Genomic DNA, 18,361 nt, shown 5'->3' with positions numbered 1-18,361 from the left:
TTGGAGATCAGGCTGCCTTCATGTGCATGTGGCTCCAGACCTTAACCCTCCAGTCGTTTGCTTGGTCTTTCTGACACAGCATGCTCCCACCTTGAGTCATCTCATTGCCATAAACTATCCAGGAGCTCTTCACTTTGTTAGCATATCTGCCGTGGTCCACGTAGTCCACCAGAAATAACAGACATTTTTGTTACTCGGGAAATTTCGAGGATTTAGATAACTCTCTCTAAAACTTGGGACAAATGCCCTTAGCACACTTACTGACATTTGAATTTTTTTAAAATTTTTTATTTAGTAAATATAAATTTTCAAAGTACAGTTAACGGATTACAATGGCTTCCCCCTCCCATAATTTCCCTCCCACTCACACCCCTCCCATCTCTCGCTCCCTCTCCCATTCCATTCACATCAAGATTCATTTTCAATTATCTTTATATACAGAAGATCGATTTAGTATATATTAAGATTTCATCAGTTTGCACCCACACAGAAACACAAAGTATAAAATACTGTTTCAGTACTAGTTATAGCATTACTTCACATTGGACAACATACTAAGGATAGATCCCACATGAGAAGTAGGTACACAGTGACTCCTGTTGTTGACTTAACAATTTGACACTCTTATTTATGGCATCAGTAATCTCCCTAGGCTCTAGTCATGAGTTGCCAAGGCTATGGAAGCCTTTTGAGTTCGCCAACTTCGATTTTATTCCTACAGGGTCATAGTCAAAGTGGAAGTTCTCTCCTCCCTTCAGAGAAAGGTACTTCCTTCTTTGATGGCCCCATTCTTTCCACTGGGATCTCACTCACAGAGATCTTCCATTTAGGTCTTCCTTTTTTTTTTCCAGGGTTTCTTGGCTTTCCATGCCTAAAATACTCTCATGGGCTCTTCAGCCAGATCCGAATGCCTTAAGGGCTAATTTTTGCCAGTTATGATTGTTGGGGAGTCCACGGATCTCTTCATCTCGTTATTTGGAAGTAGAACTCTTTGCTTTCTGTTGATTAATATGTTCTTTTTTTTTTTTTCTTTTTTTTAAACTTTTATTTAATGCATATAATTTTCCAAAGTACGACTTATGGATTACAATGGCTTCCCCCCCATACCGTCCCTCCCACCCACAACCCTCCCCTTTCCCACTCCCTCTCCCCTTCCATTCACATCATGATTCATTTTCGATTATCTTAATATACAGAAGATCAGCTTAGTATACAGATTAATATGTTCTTGACATGTCCCTCCGCCCCGTCCCTTCCTTTTTAACTTGCCTCTATCATATTTGACATGAGCTTCTCATGGGCAGTATTTTTTATTCCACTCTGTCATTCTCCTTTATATTTAGATCATGTATACTTAATGTAATTATTGATATGTTAGGGTTTAAATCTGTTATTCTAAATTTATTTTTTTTCTTTTATTCTTTTTTTTCTTTCTCCCCCCTTCCTCTGGGTTACTTGACCACTTTTAATATTTCATTTAGATTATCTAGAGTGTTTTCAAGTATGTCCTACTGTATGGCATTTTTAGTGGTGACCTTATGTTTCATAGTAGTGTCCTCTCATGCACAGGGGATACATTCCAAGACCCTCAGTGGGTTCCTGAAACTACAGGCGGTACCAGGTCCTATCTGTTTTATCCTGTATGACCTGCAGCATCGTCACGTAGTGCCAGAGTTTGTATGCCCTGCTGCCTCCTTTGCATGACTACTCTTGCACTTGGGGCCATTAGAAGTAAAGCAAGGGTTAGATGAACACAGGTACTGTAAACCCATAGCCACTGATCTGAAGACAGAGCCAGCTACTAGGTGAGGAGCAGCAGATGACATGTTCAGTGCAGCCATGCTGAATAAGGAGATGACTCCTGTCTGTGGCAGGATAGCATGGGACATTGCAAGCTATCATCACTACTCAGAACAGAACATGATTTAAATTGTAGAAATTGTTGATTTCTGGAATTTTGGGACTCCAGGTGACTGAAACCATGGAAAGTAAAAACTGGGTGAGGAGAGTACTGAATGTATGTAATTTGTCAGTTTACTGATACTGTTGTTTTCCAAGTTTGATGTGTAGAAACCTTCCCTCCCTTCGTGTCCTTCTTCCCCGCTCACTGAGAATATAATTGTCTAAGTGGTTTTATACATTTAGAACCACATCACGGCCGGCGCCGCGGCTCACTAGGCTAATCCTCCGCCTTGCGGCGCCGGCACACCAGGTTCTAGTCCCAGTCAGGGCGCCGGATTCTGTCCCGGTTGCCCCTCTTCCAGGCCAGCTCTCTGCTGTGGCCCGGGAAGGCAGTGGAGGATGACCCAAGTGCTTGGGCCCTGTAGTCCATGGGAGACCAAGAGAAGCACCTGGCTCCTGCCATCAGATCAGCGTGGTGCGGCAGCCGCAGCGCGCTAGCTGCGGCGGCCATTGGAGGGTGAACCAACGGCAAAAGGAAGACCTTTCTCTCTGTCTCTCTCTCTCACTGTCCACTCTGCCTGTCAAAATAAATAAATAAATAAATAAATAAATAAATAAAAATAAAAATAAAAATAAAAAAAACCACATCACACACCAGCATAATTATTGCTTTATCTGAAAAACAACAGTTAGAGAAAAAAATCAAGAGATGAGAGGAATACTGTTGTATTTGCCCATATTTTTTGCTTACATTTTTTCTTTCTGATGTTCCATGGATTCTTCTTGCTTTTATTTGCTTTCTGCTTAAGAAACTTGATTTAGCCATTCTATTAACATGTGCCTGTTGGAGGAAATTTTCATTTTCCCCCCACCTGAGGATGTCGGGATATCCCTTTCCTTCCTCATGTGTTTTTGCTGAATATAGGATTCTTGGTTGAGGGTCCTTTTCTTTGTCAGCACTTTATAAATACTGTGCTACTCCCTTTCGGCCTCTGTGGTTTGTGATGAGAAATCTTCTGTCATTCGAAATAGTCATTCCCCTAAGGTTAGGTTTTGTTTTTCTCTGACTTCTTTGAAGACTTTTTTTCTTTGTCTTTCATTTTCAGAAGTTTAATTATGATGTCTTGGTGTGGATTTCTTAGTGTTTATCCTACTTGGGATTTTACTCAGCATTTTAAATCTGAAGGTTTATGCCTCTTACCAGTTTGAGTTTTTGGCCATTGTTTCTTTGAATATTTTTCAGCCCCACCCACTCTGTCCTTTCCAAGAACAGAGGTGTCAGATCTTTTGTCCCAACTGGTCCTTGAGGCTCTCCTCAATTTTTTTCTGCCATCTTTTTCTTCTGTGTTCTAACAGTGATTTCTGTCTCTAACTTCTAGTTTGCTGGTACTTTCCTCTTTCTTCCACTCTGCAGCTGAAATCTGTTCACTGTGCCTTTTATTTTGGTTGTATATTTTAGTTCTAAAGTTGGTTCTTTTTATCTTCTGTTTCTTTTCTGAGATTTTCTATTTGCTGAGCCTTTCTCTTTTTTAGCCATTGAGAGCGTGTTTGTACTTGCTCACGAAGCATTTTTATCATGGCTGCTTTATAAAACTTTTGTTTGATTTTCCTAACGTTTCTATCTAGCTCACTATTAGCATCTTTTAAATGTTTTTTTCCCCTCATTCAGTTGAGGTACTTATGGTTCTTATATATAACTGGTGATTTTTTTAATTGAAACTTAGACATGCTCATATTTAAGACCTTGTATCTGTTTTTTGTTGTTATTGTTTGTTTGGAGTGTGTGTCTGTGTCTGTGTGAGAGAGACAGAGAGAGGGAGACTGCTCTGGCAGGTTACGTGAGGGGTGCCACATTATTTCTGCTAGCTGGAAGTACAAATCTATTACCCTGTTCTGCCTCCATTGGCACCCCAGGTCAGGGGCTCCTTGTTACTGCTGGAGGCAGTGAGAAGTCTGAGCCCAAGGGGTCTGCACTGATACCACAGTGGGATGACCTCATTCCTGCTAGTCCCTGGCTTTCCTTGGTTCCTGACCTGACAACCCTGTAGCCAGAGGGGCCTGTAGTTACTGCCAGGTGGGGGGAGGTCCAGGTCTCCCAGGTGGTCTCCACTGGCACCATGGGGGCAGAGAAGAAAGGCTCAGCTCCCTGCTAGGCCTTTTCTGACACAGCCACGGCTATATCACGGAAACTGGGGAGCTTGTTACAGCTATAATTAGGAGGGGGGAGTCCTCACTCTATTTTGCTGCCATGGATAAGAGTTTTCTGTTTGTCTATAAATTTTCTGTCTTGCTCGGTTGCTCCTTTCCTGTTCTTAAGAATATGTATTTGTTATTTTCACAAGGTAATTTTAAAAATTGGTAATACTTAATATTTAACTAACCAGCTGTATAGCCAGATGCCTGGTAGTGATCTCAACACCTGCCACTTTCTGGCTGTGACTTTGAGCAAGCCCTGTAACCACTTTGTGTATCAGAGCCTGCAGAGGTGAAGTGGAGACAGTCATGGTCCCTACCATCATAGCCAACATAGGCAAAGCATTCGAAGCAAGCTAGAGATCTCATGAGGACTGAGTCCGCTACAGTTGTCCTTGCTATCCCTGCTTTGTGAGTTGTTTGAGGGTATGGACTACGAGGAGATACTTGGGATCCTGGGAAGTAAATACGGTGGTGCTGTGTCTGTGCTCTGGGGTGCTCTCTTGTCTGTTTCAGTGTGCATTTCTTCCTGCTGAGGGAGCAGGTGCTGGGTCACATGGTACTCAGGGCATCCATTTCAGTCTTAGGGAAGTAGTCACTAATGGAGTTTTTCCATGAAGAAAGATAACCAGAGAGCAGTCTTTATTTTTCAAGCCACAGTGTTAGCCCATTTACATCAACTAATAATGGATAGTGCCCCAAGCTAGTAAGCTGCTCTCAAACTTCATTTTCACCACAGCAGCTTTGTCTTACTCGGTGGCAATACTCATAGTTCTGTTCTGCCTTTACCGAGAAATGTTGAACCTTGGAAACATTTCTCCCAAGTAAGCCAACTAAGTGAAACCTTTATTGTTAAAATAAATGGTGTGTGCGCTTCTTGGGAATGCCTGAACTTCCCAATTACCCACCTACTCTATTATTAGTCTGAGTCACGTACGAGGTTTTCTGCTCTTGTACATTCTAATCATTTCATACAGTTTTTCCTCATTTTTGACTTGTAATTATGTCTTCTATTCGAAAATTGCTCCTACCCATAGAACTATGCTTCATACGACCTAAGTGTTTTGCAGGGTTGGGGAGAGGGGTTGTTGATCCCTTTTCATTTCTGATATAAACTTTAGATTGTCTCTCCAGAAAGTTACGCATCACTGTGTGTAGCCAAAAGGTACAGTTTATTACTCTCCTAACACCCACTCACAGATTCTTTAGGGGCCCTTGGATCCCTATTAAAAACCCTGTGCCAGAGCTTTCTTTTATTCATCACTCATTTTGGACTCCAGAATTTTCTTATTAAAGAAAATTTCTAATAAAAATTAATGTAAGGTAAAAAGAAAAAGGAATTGTGAATTTAGTCACCAGTCCACGTTCCTAGCCTTCGTCATCATATACTTTTCACTTTCCTCTTTTAAAGAAAAGCTAACATTTCAGCCTGGGATTTGAAAATTGTCACTAAAACCTCTAGCTAATGTATATGTGTGTTCACCTTCCCTTTCCTGCCCCTACTGTCTCTGTGAGGTGTGCGGGGCTCTGTGTCACCACCTCCAGTCAGGCTTGTGTCCTGGAGTTGCACCTTTTGTGGGTCTTTCTCATAGAACTGCTCACCAAAAGCCTGAACTCTCTTGTTGAAAACTTCTTTCTCAGTAATTTTATTCATAAGTAGTCACCAAATTAACAATGCCTCACCTACATCATTATGTTAAATGTAAGGAGTAAAAAGGAGTAATAAAATCCCCAAATTAACAAAATCAGTGCTTTCCTATAACTCCGACAGCAAGAACAAGGTTAATTTTCACTATTGATGTCAGTGAAGCTCTTTGAGCATGCTTTCTTCATTTGTTCAATAATGACTCTCTAATTTTCTTTTTCTTTTTGATTTTACCTTTCAAGGTGACTCTGGAGTTCGCCTTAAAAAACAAAACTGCTGACAAATGATTTATGTTTAATTTTTGTCACTGTTTTGCTCTTACTCAACATGTTTCTTTTTTTTAATTTTTCACAAGACTTTCCTTCAAGTTTGGCAGTGTTGATTTTTTGACTGTGGTCTACATTTGGCTTGAAAATTAGGCAGCACCAAGGATGTTTTCAGTGAGTTTTGTGGAAAAGAAGCGGTTGGTCCTACACAAATCCTGACTCTTCCTTGGGCTCTCAACAGCAGGCAGCAGAAGGGGTGGGTTCTGTAGCTCACATCAGCCTGGTGGCTAAAAATGCTGCTAAGGACGGACCCTGCCTGTTCCTGGCCTCCACAGGCACCGCTGTGATGGTGCAGTGCACTCCTCTTTGCGTCATGTGTACCTGCTACTAATACATGACCTCAGGCTTCTCTGGGAAGGAGCAGGGTCACAGGTGTGAGGCTACCAGGTTCTGCTGTACTCTCAGGTGGACAAACGTTGAGCAGCTGGGCCCATCTACTAGGGGAGAGTTCCAGAAATCACTGGCCTAACCGTGATTTCCTGTCCTTGGTGGTTTTTTTTTGTTTTTACTTTAAAAGTGCACTAATGATAGATTCATGAGAAGTTGCAAAAATGATACAGAGAGCTTCCCTGTACCTAGAACTCAGCCTCTCCTACCTAAAGTTTATTACATTATCAAAACCATATAATTAATTAGACTACAGACTGTACCTGGATTCTACCGATTTTCATATAAATAGTTTTTTAAAAGAAACTTTCTATTATTGTTCATACTTTTTTTTGCATTTCCTATTTTAAACTGTCTATTTCAAGTTTTTAAGAATTTTTAATTATAATTTTTTGTTGTAAAACATCCACTGTGGCAGAAGGGGACCTTAGTATTACCAGGTATTGAAGTATTTTTGAATAAATTCAGAGTCCAACATTGTAGCAAAAATTCAGGCTGATTTATGGTGACATAAAGAAGTTTTTTCAAAATTTTGATGTAAAAACTGACAAATTCACTCTAGGAAGAAATAGCAATTTGGACCAATGTGGTAGCATCATCTCTCTTTCTGTATTGGCTTGCCCTACTGTTCCGATACTTCCAACACCACTTGCATAACATATATTTATTATTTATTTACATAAACATTTATGTTCTGCCACCCTTATGAAAGATATCATGACATGAGTGAACATTAAAAGGCAAAGTGCTCCTGAATTTGCTTATCTATTCATGATTGGACCTTTTTAAGGGAATCTCCAATCAGGACTTCTTATACGGTTCTTCAGCGAACACTGGAGGTCTTTGAAGATATTCCTGGAAGCTTTGTATGCCAGATGGGTCACAAACTCATTTGAGAGAAGCACAGATCTATTGAGCGAAAATACGTCGCAAGAGTCCAGTAGCCTGGCATTTCCTGTTTGGTGAGATGTGTTAGACTGTGGCAACTTTAGATGTTTAAAATGCTCATATATTTTAGTGAAGGCCATCACTGGAACATCTAGGGACAGCCATGACAACATGCGTCAACCATGGAGCCAGTTTGCCCCAGGCACATTTGGAGCTGGCTGGATGGACACCCATTCTTTCAAGAGGCTGCTTCATGTGATGGTTAGGTATCTTGGCTCCAGAGACAGACTGCCAGTGGTTCAGTTCTAGTGTTGCAACTTATTTCTTACCCTCTGCAGGCTTCAGTAATGCCCATTTGATATGGTTATTGTGGGAATTATGTAAGATAATGAAGTAGAATGCTAGAACAATGTCCGTGCTTTAGCTACAATGTAGCTGTGTATGGTGGTTACAAACCTACAGTTCCCAGGTGGAAACAGCAAAGGCAAAATCCAGGACAAAAGATAAGTGATGGGAGAAGGAGTTCAGGACCTTTTCAGATAAAAGGTGAATACAAATGTATGTAACCAGCGGAGTGAAGAGAATACAGTGCTTGAAATCCATGAGCAAAGAAACTGATCAAAGATGACACAGACCCTGGTTGGTTACGTGAGAAAAAGCTTATCCTGAGCAGTTATCAGTGACCCTGTAAAGTGGCAATGATTGTTTGGAATAACTGAAATCTGTTTTGGCAGAAGTGTGGGAAAGCAGGTTTAGTCACTTGCTACTAATAGAAATATAAATTGATGCAGTTTTTTGGGGAGACCTAATTGGCTTAAATAAGTTAAAAGTTCTTAGCTATGCATACCCTTAATTACTCTGATGTTACTTATATGTATTTAGACTATTAAAAAGCAACTTAAATTTCCAACAGGAAGACCCTAAATAAGTTCTGTCCAATTTCTATACTGTTATTGATATTCAAATTGAAAATCCTTAAATAGTTGACTGGATGTATCACCATGTTAGTGCAATAGTGTTTTTGTACTATTTCCATGACTGTTCTATTAGTTGAGTTCTGGAGAAAGAATCTTCTTTATTTGTAGGGAAAAAAAAGGATTTTTTTTGACCAGGCTTTACTGTAAAGTAGGGGAGCCTGAACTCTGTATGAGTTCTTACCCAGTGATGTAATGCCTCTCCTGAGTGTTGAGAGAGCGTTTTTGTTGCTTCATAATATTGCTGTTGGCAAGCCCATTGCTGCTGTATAATAACAGTAGTGAAGTAATGCTGTTAAGTTTCTTGATTTCTTAAATTAAATATAGAATTTAGAATTACATTTAAGTTATTCTTTAAGTAAAAATTATATGACATTTTATGTACCTAGTGAAAGAAATTAGTAATAATGACATTCCACTTACATGGGCAGATTTTTTACAGTTTTGAGGTATAATTGAAGTACATAAAACATACAATTTGATCAGTTTTGACATGCTTTTATGCCAGCGAAATACACATTTCCATCTTCCTAAAACTTTCCTTGTGTCCTTTTGCAGTCTGTCACTTCCACTAGCCCCATGCCCAGGCAGTTGCTGACCTCCTCTTTGTCTGTTAATAAGTGGCCATTAGTTTTCAGTAATGACATCTAATACCAAAATATGTAATGAGGCACTTTTGTGTTCCTGTGGGTGTGTGACATTAGTACAGTGTTTTTTTGGAGAGTAACTTGTTAATATAAAAACCTAATATGCTTATTGTTTAAATTAAGAATTCTGTTTAAGAAATAAATTTTCATGTGATCAACAATTTAATTATAAGAATGTTTATCACTGTGTTTATACTTGGGAAAAATTGAAATTAGATGTCCATCAACACAGAATTGTGGGCCGGCGCCATGGTGCAGCAGGTTAAGCCTACACCTGCCACGCCAGCATCCCATGTGGGCGCCAATTCTAGTCCTGGCTGCTCCTCTTCCAATCCAGCACTCTGCTGTGGCCTGGGAAAGCAGTGGAACATGGTCCAAGTGCCTGGGCCCCCTGCACCCATGTGGGAGACTGGGAAGAAGCTCCTGGCTTCTAGCTTTGGATCAGCGTAGCTCCTGCCATTGCGGCCACTTGGGGAGTGAACCAGTGGAAGGAAGACCTTTCTCTCTGTCTCTTCCTCTTACTGTCTGTAACTGTACCTCTCAAATAAATAAATAAATCTTTAAAAAAAAAAAACCACAGAATTGTTTCAAGAAATAGGTCCTATAATGAAATACTACGCCTTTTAAAATACTGGTAGAAGTATATTGTTTTGTAAACAGTATGATCATTGATACTCCTGTGTTTAACTAGTTTTTTCAGGTTAACAAGTAGAAAGTGAATAGAATAAAAAGAGCTAAAAAGCATCTTTAAAGCAAAATGTTAAAAGTAGTTCTTTCTGTCTCATGAGGTTTATCTTGTGTATTTTTCAGTGCTTATATTTCCCTTCAAAAATGTATTGAAATTTTTTCCTGATTATAAAAGACCAATACTTGCTAATATAGAGAATTTGAAAACCTATGCAAATCCATAAAGAAAATCAATAAAAGAAATTGATGTATTATTTTAAGCTATTTTAAAACGCACACACAAAACTCTTACATGTTTTAATGCCATCAGAATAAAGTTCCCTGGAACTTGGTCCCTTCCTTTCTACCTTCTGCAGTTGCCCGACTCCCTCGTCATGCTCTAGCGGTAGCAAAGCTTAACTAAGAATGGTGTGGAATTGTGTGTGTGTGTATGAGGGGTGTGCACACATCCATGCATGTGCATTTAAGCACGTCTGTACTAGCGTGATAGAAGTAAAAGTGTGTTGGGATCGAATAACCTGGAATGTTGGGAGAAGTGTGAATGCATCTGTGTGACTGGAGCAGGGAGTCTGTCAATGACAATTTAATAGATGAGGTTAGAGAGAGAAGTAGGAGGCAGAATTCTAAGGGCTTCCTGTGTCATTCTGAGAAGTTTCTATTCTACAGTGTAAGTGATGGGGAACCAAAAACTTTTTAAGTGAGAGAATGTTCTAATAAGAATCCCTGCACCCTCCTTCCCCTTACGATTATACCAATTCAACAGTAATTCATGGGCATGTTCAGTTTATGAGAAATCCAAAACCTAGGTAAAAGGCTCCTGCATCCCCCTGTTAAGCTTAAAACCAGCCACACTGAAACTCGTAGGGAAATTTGAGGTATCCTTTTGCTTTAATCCCTATCCCAGGCACAGTGATACACAATTAGGACAAATTCCCCCAGTTCTCACCTTCTCCCTGAGAAAGGGAAGTGGTATACCAACAGTCCAGAACCCCAGCTTTTCTAGGGGCTACTCAGAAGACCAGCTTCTGGTTGGCCTGCCTCAAGAATGCTAATGGGAGGTGGCATACTTCAGCCCACCTGGGACCAATGGAAACAGAGAAGACTAGTGGTCTCCATAGCCACTGCCCCCAGCCCAGCACAGAGCTAACAGTTGAAAAATGCCACCTCTCTATTTCTTTCTTGGGAAGCAAAAAGTGCACTGTGCGCCCAACAACCCAATTTATTTGGAAGTTTCCTGAAGACGTGGCTTCTGTCTTGCTCAGGATGCTGATGGTGCAGGCATACTCTAGATGCCTGGGGCTGCCAAGAACAAAAGTAGGTTAGACTAGCAGACATTTGCGAGGCCCACAGAGTCTCTAGCTAGGACGGTAGCTGAGAGTATTCTTCTGCAAGAGACCCGTCCATGAGGAGTAGGACAGGTGGCTGTTTTGTCTAATGTGCAGTCACATTAGAATCACATTAGGGCCGGCGCCGCAGCTCAATAGGCTAATCCTCCACCTAGCGGCGCCGGCACACCGGGTTCTAGTCCCAGTCGAGGTGCTGGATTCTGTCCTGGTTACTCCTCTTCCAGGCCAGCTCTCTACTGTGGCCTGGGAAGTCAGTGGAGGATGGCCCAAGTGCTTGGGCCCTACACCCCATGGGAGACCAGGAGAAGCACCTGGCTCCTGCCTTCGGATCAGCGCGGTGCCGCAGTGCACTGGCCGCGGCGGCCATTGGAGGGTGAACCAACGGCAAAAAGGAAGACCTTTCTCTCTGTTTCTCTCACTATCCACTCTGCCTGTCCAAAAAAAAAAGAATCACATTAGACAGCACAGAGAATCAAGGAATATGAAACAAATAAACAGGGAAATATTTTACAAACAAAGAAATAAGAGAAATTTTCAGAAATTGACTCTAATGAAGTGGAGACATACGATTTGCCTAACAGAGAAATAAAAATAATCCTCATAAAGATGTTCACTGAGGTCAGGTGAACAATGCATGAACAAAGTGAGGATTCCAACAAAGCGAGAAAATGTTAAAAAGTAGAAATCATGGAGCTGAAGAATGTAATAGCTGAGATGCAGAATTCACCAGAAGAGTTCAATAAATCAAGCAGAAGAAAGGATCAACAAACCCTAATTGGAAATTATGCAGAGAATGGGCTAGCCCAGTATTTCACAGTGCTAACAGTTTTTAAGGTTATGTAAAAAAGCTTGGTTATATAATAAACTTGGGAAACTCTTAGTTAAGTCAAGTTGAATAGATTTCTGTTATTCTGGGTTTCTCAGATTGTTTACTATGCTAATATGCATGTTTCATTCCCAGAAAGAGATGTGTGTGATACAATTTGTATTATTTTCCAGATATATTTGTCATGGAATATTATAGAGCAGGTTTTGGGCAGTGGACCCTGGGGAGAGTAGCAGCCATAAAACCTTTAGCAGTTGTTACAGTTTGCTTAGGTGAGAAATGTTGAAAGCTTGAATCAGAAGGTTAATGACATGAGAGGGAGGGGCAAGAGCAAACGAATTGAGTTCTGTCCCTGAGCACTGTGTGCAGGCAGTGATATGAACAATTTTAAAAGGTACACATGATTTCACTCCCCACCGAAATGCCTGCAGTGGCCTCCAGCTAGGGTAGAAACAAGAGGCTGGTAACTCGCTGCAAGCATCTTATGTTTGTGGCTGGGACTCAGTCACCTGAACCGTCACTGCTGCCTCCTAGAGTTTGAGCAGAGGCAGGTACCAAACCCAGGCATCAGACAGGGAATGTGGGTGACTTTTACCAGGCCTCTTAACTGTCAGGCCAAATGCCCACCCCCAGAGATATGTAATTTGAGTTACTAAAAACAGGCAGTTTGAAATATGGTTTAAAACTTCTCTGAGACAAATGTTTGTCAAAGGAAAGTGCTTCTCTCATAGGTTTCAAACCCTACCAACTGATGACACAGCCCCAGGCTTACTGCTGTTACTTTCAGACCATAGCCATGGCCTTGCTTAAACTAACTCATTCAAAGATGAAGTGGCAAATTATAGGATTGTTTGAATAGGCACAGTAACGAGTTGGCTGTGGGTGATTCAGAGGTGGTTGCCAGAAGTCTAGGCTGGACAGCGGGCAGAGAGATGGTGGTGGTATTAGTAAACTAAACAAGATAGAGACAGCATTAATTTTGGGAAGAGGATGCCTCATTACTTTCTGACACCTTTGTGACTTAGGGTTTTCTGTGGGGTGTTCTTGTGCAGAAGAGAGGACCCAGGAGGCCACTGAATATTTAGGTTTGTGTCTCCCAAGGAGTTTGGACTGACCCAGCTTTCATTTTGCCTTCTGTGCCCCAGTTGGCCGCTTTCCTGGAGTTTCATATGCCTTGTATGAGATATAAAATATGAAACTATGGGGAAGACACCTCACATTTCCAGGTTTTGTCCCCACTTTCCACGAATCAGTTTCCCTTGCCCTTCCTTAGTCTCCCTACCAAACTCAAGTTCCAGTGAAACTACTTCCATGGGGTTTTAAACATCTCGTTTTAGGAATATCGGAGCATAGGTCCTTTGCCTCTTAAGTGAAGCTGCAGTTGCCTCTGCAGTTCGGAGGAAGATGCTTGATTGGCAGTGCTCTCGCTTCTTTGTTACTATGCCGAGTGAAGCCATTGGGGTAATAATGCTGTAGCATGTCTCTATTTTCATTATTTTAAGTGTAATAACAATGTTACTTCATTTTATTTATAGCTCCAAAAGGAATTCTTCATTTGTCTCCTGATGTTTATCAAGAGATGGAAGCCAGCCGCCACAAAGTAATCTCTGGCACCACTCTAGGCTATTTGTCACCCAAAGATATGAACCAGCCTTCCAGCTCTTTCTTCAGTATATCTCCCACATCGAATAGCTCAGCTACAATTGCCAGGGAGCTCCTCATGAATGGAACATCTCCTACAGCTGAAGCCATAGGTTTAAAAGGAAGTTCTCCTACTCCCCCTTGTTCTCCAGTACAACCTTCAAAACAACTGGAATATTTAGCAAGGATTCAAGGCTTTCAGGTATGAATCAAAAACCAACCAACCAACCAATTCATTAGCACCAAATCCTTCATCTCTGCCCATCAGACGGCTCCTTGTTGCCTGCCTGTGTGGCCTGTGTGGCCTGTGTGCCACTGACATAGTAAATAATCTAGGAACACAAGGTCAGAATAAAAGAATCACGTGCACACGCCTCCCTCTCTCTCATCTTCAGTCTCTCCGCAGCTCTGTTGCTGCCTGACTCCTCCATTTCCTCATTCCCCCCACCTCCTTTATTTCCTTTAAGCATTTTTCACACTCTGTTCAGTCTTCCAGTTGATCCTAATTGGGTGCATTGCTCTCCTCACACTGTCTTCCACAAAACAAAAATTCTGTCTTCAGACATTTGGTTGATAATACTTCACACTCAGTTCCTTTCTCTTTTTACATGAAGATTTTTTTCTAAGGATGATTTTTACTTTCATAGCAATTTTGAATTTGTCATTCTTTTGTTAGTTATGATTCAGGTACACCATTAAGGTACACATCCTAGAAGCTTAGGAGTTCATTAAACTTGATATGTGACTGATAAGGAAATGCTTTTTAGTTGTTTAAGGCATAATAATGTGTATTTGTTTTACTGGGTCATGTTCTGAACTGTCTAGGTAGAGTAGCACCTGCCTCAGATGGTATCTGAAATTCTGTTTCACTTGGTAGTCTACAACTAGCTTATAGTTTAACTTAATTTGTGTATGTGAATTTGGGGATGGAAACCTTGCTCCCCCCTATTTATTCGTTGTTTCTTTTTGGAAAAAAAAATCACAAAAAACCAACACTCCTTTATGGAGCAATGAAAAGAATTGTTAACCCCAGGGAGAGGAAGTACATATGTCCTGGTTTCTTAGTTGCCTTGAAGATTATGTACTGAACTGTAACTGCTACCCTGACTGGATGAACTGCAGCTTGCTTGTGTGTTAGAAAGAGTATGTTGCCTCCTCAGATTTCACTGTTTTCACCACCCTTTCCATCTTAGTCTTATTCCTTAAGACCAAAAACTGTAATTTCCTTTAGAAATGCTTAGAAGATCTGTATTGTGTAGAGTGATCATGTATTTATAAAAAAAATTTACAAGTTTAGATTATAAAATAAGAAAGAAGATCACATGTTCTTTGGAGGTGTTTTGCATGTTTGGTTTCTTTTTCTCCCCTTCACAGAGCTCTTCTGATTCTTTCAAATCTATTGCCAGATAGTTGTTAGTGTTTTTAATTGGACTAATAATATGAAATTAAAGAAGCTGTTACCAGTTATTGGCTGTGTCACCTGAAATTTTAAATGCGTAATTTCAAGTTAACAATTTTAGAGTTTGTTTTGATTGTTTACCTTAAGAATCACAATAAATCACTGTTAAAAAAGAAAGGACTTTGATTCATATGAAGTGGGAACAGCTAAGTCATATTTAGCTTTGTCTATAATCTACATAGGCTGAATTAGCAATAAACTCTGGTGAAAATAAATTCGCTGCTTACTTTCAAATCTAGTCATTTAGAACTCTCTGAGAGTAACGCTGCATTTTTGTAGAAACAAAGCACATATTGTACTGTAGCTCTGACTTGATTTTTGCTTGGAGATGTTATTATTGTAGACACAATCTTGCTGCCAGAACACTTTCTATAGCTTTTTAAATTTGTTTTTATTTGTTATAGGCAATGGCAGTTATAATTTCCACATATCTTCACTTTAGCCAAAATACAGAGTTTGCTTCCCTCAGTAGAGGGCTGACTGCTTAGGCCTTTTAAAAAGCTTATGCTGAGATAATATACACTTATTTTTGGGCACGCTATGCATTTCCAGAGCTGTATACTGTGATTTTTACAGACTGATGAATATAAACAGATGGTTTAAAGACATTCCTGTGCTTCTTTGGCTGAATGGCCTGGTATTGATGTGAAATTCTGTATCGCTGATGAGTTGCAACCTGCAGCTGAGCAGTGAGCCACATCTCTGTGGGAAGTGGCTTGGTGCCCTGTCCTACATACAGCCCATCTTCATAATGTCGTGGTAGGAGGTTTCTCATCATTAGGAGTTTTATTTCTAAGCAACTTTCAGCTATATTTACCTGGCATAAAAACATGTAGATTGTTTCTGTTTCTCAAATGTTTTAATTGGCCTATAGTTTAGAAATTATAGGACCGGCTTGTAGCTTATTTTCTATTCTGTTACTTTTGGAATTAAAGAATAATAAATTCTTTTTCTGTGTTTCTAGGCTAGTACTTTTTTATTTTGTTGCACCCTAACAAGCTAATATTGCTTATTGAATATTGTATAAACCCTCCTTTGGCCTTCCTTGCCTATTGAAATTTGACGTATTCCTCCCTGAGCCACTGTATGTGACAGCTACATTATATTACAAAGTAAAAATATGTGACTGTATTGAAAGCAAAGATGTTTTAACTTTGAATTTTCTTATTACCCTGTCTTTACTTGAAATTTATAAATTGCAAGAAGATAATTCATTCACCAGAATATAGATGTATGTTCACATTCTTTTGTTTAAATCTGTAAAGTAAGTGAAATAACAGTTACTGTTGACAAAGCTGATTTCACAGAACAGATTGTGACTGCACACTTGTACATTTTCAGTAGTTCAGTAGTTTGTTTTACCCTTCCCCGGACTCAGCTGAAATTTTATATATTAAAAATAAGCATTTTTGGAGCTCTGCTATAAGTGAACTTTTGCTTCTTTTTTAAAAAAAGATTTAGTCTATTTATTTGAAAGAGTTGGAGAGAAGAGGGAGAGACACAGAGAGAGAGAACTTATTTTTACTTTTTTAAAATTTTTTTATTTTTTAACTTTTATTTAATAAATATAAATTTCCAAAGTACAGCTTTTGGATTACAGTGGCTTTTCCCCCCCATAACTTCCCTCCCACCTGCAACCCTCCCATCTCCCACTCCATCTCCATTCCATTCACATCAAGATTCATTTTCAATTATCTTTATATACAGAAGATCAATTTAGTATATATTAAGTAAAGATTTCAATAGTTTGCACCCACACAGAAACACAAAGTGTAAAGTACTGTTTGAGTACTAGTTATAGCATTAATTTACATTGTACAACACATTAAGGACAGAGATCCTACATGGGGAGTAAGTGCACAGTGACTCCTGTTGTTGACTTAACAATTGACACTCTTGTTTATGGCATCAGTAATCACCCTAGGCTCTTATCATCAGTTGCCAAGGCTATGGAGGCCTTTTGAGTTTGCTAACTCTGATCATATTTAGACAAGGTCATAGTCAAAGTGGAAGTTCTCTCCTCCCTTCAGAGAAAGGTACCTCCTTTGATGGCCCGTTCTTTCCACTGGGATCTCACTCACGGAGATCTTTCATTTAGTTGTTTGTTTGTTTGTTTGTTTGTTTTGCCAGAGTGTCTTGGCTTTCCATGCCTAAAATACTCTCATGGGCTCTTCAGCTAGATCCGAACGCCTTAAGGGCTGATTCTGAGGCCAGAGTGCTGTTTAGGACATCTGCCATTCTATGAGTCTACTGTGTATCCTGCTTCCCATGTTGGATTGTTCTTTCCCTTTTTAATTCTGTTAGTTAGTATTAGCAGACACTAGTCTTGTTTATGTGATCTCTTTGACTCTTAATCCTATCGTTATGATCAGTTGTGAACTGAAACTGATCCCTTTGACTAGTGTAATGGCATTGGTACATGCCACCTTGATGGGATTGAATTGGAATCCCCTGGCACATTTCTAACTCTACCGTTTGGGTCAAGTCCGATTGAGCATGTCCCAAATTGTACATCTCCTTCCTCTCTTATTCCCACTCTTATATTTAATGGGGATTACTTTTCAGTTAAATTTAAACACCTAAGAATAATTGTGTTCAATTATTATGTTCAATAAAGAGTTCAACCAATAATATTAAGTAGAACAAAAAAAAAGAACTAAAAGGGATAAAGTATTAAGTTGTTCATCAACAGGACAAGGGCCGATCAAGTCACTGTTTCTCATAGTGTCCATTTCACTTCAACAGGTTTCCTTTTTGGTGTTTACTTTTTTTTTTTTTTTAAAGAAGAAAGGTGTTCAGTAGTTATGTTAACTTCAGACTTGTCTGGTGCAGTCTGCTGGTGTAACTTCTGTACATTTCATAAAAACGGATTGGAGATTTCAGTCCTAATATAGTGTTTCAGACTTCCTTGTTATGCACCTTGATACTCTGATTATACTGCCACAGTGCTTTAAAATCATTCATCTTTTTAAAGAAAATATGGGAAAGACATTCTTGAGATGCTGTAAAGTGGAAGATTTTCTTTTGTATTGTACTTTACATTCTAAATTTTTACACTTTAATATGCTTTTGTATTATCATACTAGAAATGTCTTCACAACTAGTAAATACAAGGTTTTCCTTGGGTAAAATGCATCATTAGGATGATGGTTGGGTTGGAAATGAAATTGAGTTGCTTTAGTAAATTAACCTTTCACAGTGGATTTAACCTCAGTGTGCTGTTTTGTTCCCTTCCTTACAACCAGCAGTCACTGAACATAATCGTTTGTGAGACCTTCAGAGTAAAATATGACAAACTAGTTTTTTTTCCCCTCACATAAATAACAAAAGAAGTGTTTAGCTGTTTTAGTTAAACCATATTAATTTATCATTCAGAATAATCAAAGAATATTATATAGATGGGCTTTTCATTATTGTACATTTTAGATGATGGTGCCATT

At 39.6% G+C, this 18,361-nt stretch overlaps 1 protein-coding gene across 50 annotated transcripts in view; it reads left to right on the top strand.

Moving 5' to 3' along the window:
* STAU2 (staufen double-stranded RNA binding protein 2) overlaps positions 1 to 18,361 on the top strand; it is a 368,761-nt gene that overhangs the window by 216,720 nt on the left and 133,680 nt on the right. For all 50 annotated transcript variants that reach the window (XR_016235741.1, XM_070075214.2, XM_070075206.2 and 47 more), the window contains one exon: positions 13,357 to 13,664. Coding sequence is in view for 49 of the 50 variants with exons in the window: in XM_070075214.2 (XP_069931315.1) it covers positions 13,357 to 13,664 (308 nt within the window). In the remaining variant the exon portion in view is untranslated. The remainder of the gene's footprint in view (positions 1 to 13,356; positions 13,665 to 18,361) is intronic.

Source organism: Oryctolagus cuniculus, chromosome 6, assembly GCF_051225735.1.
Source record: "Oryctolagus cuniculus isolate XC-2025 breed Fujian yellow rabbit chromosome 6, ASM5122573v1, whole genome shotgun sequence".
NCBI lineage: Eukaryota > Metazoa > Chordata > Mammalia > Lagomorpha > Leporidae > Oryctolagus > Oryctolagus cuniculus.
The sequence above is the reverse complement of the archived record's forward strand: the minus strand, read 5'-3'. Positions and strand labels throughout refer to the sequence as shown.